This window comes from Mangifera indica, chromosome 10 (assembly GCF_011075055.1).
Source record: "Mangifera indica cultivar Alphonso chromosome 10, CATAS_Mindica_2.1, whole genome shotgun sequence".
Classification (NCBI taxonomy): Eukaryota; Viridiplantae; Streptophyta; class Magnoliopsida; order Sapindales; family Anacardiaceae; genus Mangifera; species Mangifera indica.
The window spans coordinates 1,242,558-1,244,644 of NC_058146.1; the positions used below are offsets into that span (position 1 = coordinate 1,242,558).

At 33.3% G+C, this 2,087-nt stretch overlaps 1 protein-coding gene across 1 annotated transcript; it reads left to right on the forward strand.

The window, feature by feature from the left end:
• Positions 1–463: 463 nt before the first annotated feature.
• On the forward strand, positions 464–1,122 carry LOC123228226. The gene is made up of 2 exons (XM_044653538.1): positions 464–604; positions 682–1,122. Exons 1-2 carry the CDS (start codon positions 561–563, stop codon positions 1,019–1,021), a joined length of 384 nt encoding a protein of 127 aa, XP_044509473.1. The 5' UTR covers positions 464–560; the 3' UTR covers positions 1,022–1,122.
• Positions 1,123–2,087: the final 965 nt, after the last annotated feature.

Sequence of the window (2,087 nt, forward strand, 5' to 3'; positions counted from 1 at the left end):
CAAAATACTTATTCTCTCCTTAATTCATTCTCAATTTTTGTCCATTAAACTTTGAAAATTCAAACGCGTATGTATCATCCAATTTATGCTAAATTTTCCTGTTAAGATAAAGAATAAAAACATCTTAAAATAATTTTATTTTAAAAAATAAAAATTTACCTGTTTTTCTTATTTTAATTTTAAAAATTAAAAATTTTCACTGTAATTTAATTTTAAAAAGTTATTTTTTAGTGATACTATTTAGAATTTTCATATTTTAGAGTTAAAAATTGTCTTCCTCAACAAATAAAATCTTATTTTTTAAATAAAATTTTTATTCACCTGCACTTCTCTGTGTAAACTTAACCTTCACCAGACATCGTACATTGGAATTTATTCCATGTCTTCTTCAACACCATGCATAATGGTGTTATAAGAAGATATGGGATATATTCCGCTGTACTTTCACTATATAAACTGCATGTTGCCTCAAAGCTTTTCAGACTTGCAAGAACTGATCAGTACAGTAATTGTACTTAGTCGAAGAAAGAGATTTGACAAGAATTTTCCAGGCTATTATCATGGCAAGAGCTGGGATCCCAAGAGCAAAAATTTCCATGCTTAGGTACGTAATCTTCACCACCATATTGAAATGAATTTCCGCGATTTTTTTTTATAGTGACGAATTCATGATATTGTCAGCTCTTGGAAGGAGGCTAGGGAAGTTGATCGTCGGTGCTTGAGCAACACTGGGGCGGCGTTCGACGATGATCGTCACCAAACACAGGATAAAAACTTAACCGGAACGACGTCGTGGAGTGGCGAAAAGAAGAGCAGTTCTTCGAGTTATTGGGTTCCACATCCACGTACAGGGATATATTTTCCGCAAGGGCAAGAATGGGTGATGGACGATGTGCCGAAAGGAGCGGCTTCTTTTGTGCAGGCTTATTGGCTCAGGACTGAAGACGGTGTCGAGAAACCCGACCCAGACCATGGTCATCATCATCACTGGGATTCCAGTTGCTTCCATGCAAGCTCTTAAATCTCAAACAGTTCTATCTATGCCAAATAATATAGCATTAAAAGATATTATGTAATATCGGGTTTTATTTATACTAGATGACTTGATCTTGTTTGTCATAAGCTTCAATTCTTTCTATCGTTCATCTCAGTTTCGCTTTACGACACCGTTTCATATAAGACGATAGCCGGAAAGGAGGACACCTTTTACCCTCATTCAAAGTTGAATTTGAACAAGCAAGCTTACGTTTGATCGCTTTCTTGGCTTGATCAAGTTCGAATCAAGGTGATTTTAGGGGAACTTCAGTTCCTAGGGTGTGGTAATATCATTTTAATTTGGTTTGAGGAGAGCTTGTAGACGTAGGTTACACTCTTTTTTTAATTGGGTCGAATTAAAGCTGAATAAAATTTCAAATCAGCTTAGCTCAACTTAATTCTAAGTCAATTCTTACTCAAGTTCTCTTTGAAACTTGCCTTACCAGCAAACTCACAGTTGTATATAACAGGAAAAATTAAGTTATTAAAGTGAAATATAATATGGTATTTGAGTAATTGAAAGTGTTAATGTTGGCCAGCCAATTAGTTTCAGTTTTTAAGAATAAACAGCTCAAATCAAATCAAATCAAATCAAATCAAATCAGATAGTGTTAATACAATTTCAGGACCAACCATCTTAAGATATGAACGTAAAAATTCAATATTCGATAAAATATTTGAAATATATCCCTAAAATCTCTAATAATATAATAATATATCACCCACTTATAATTCAGATTCTTTCTCATATTTCTTTATGTTTCCTCCACATGCGTGAGCATTATGTCATTTTATATTGCTCTATATTTCTGCATAAAAAGTAAGCCAGTTACTTACAGTTGCTTTGTATTATTCATTCATTCTGAACTTATTTTGACCTCACACTTCAATTTTGAAAGGCATCGATTAAGTCCCTTAACTTTTATTGGATGTTAATTTTTGTGCATCATTCAACCCTCCAATCAAAAGGTTTGGGAAAACACTTGATTATTCATTCCCGTCTTTGTGATTTTTGATATTGACTTAAAATCCTCGACTTTTGTTAGATGTGA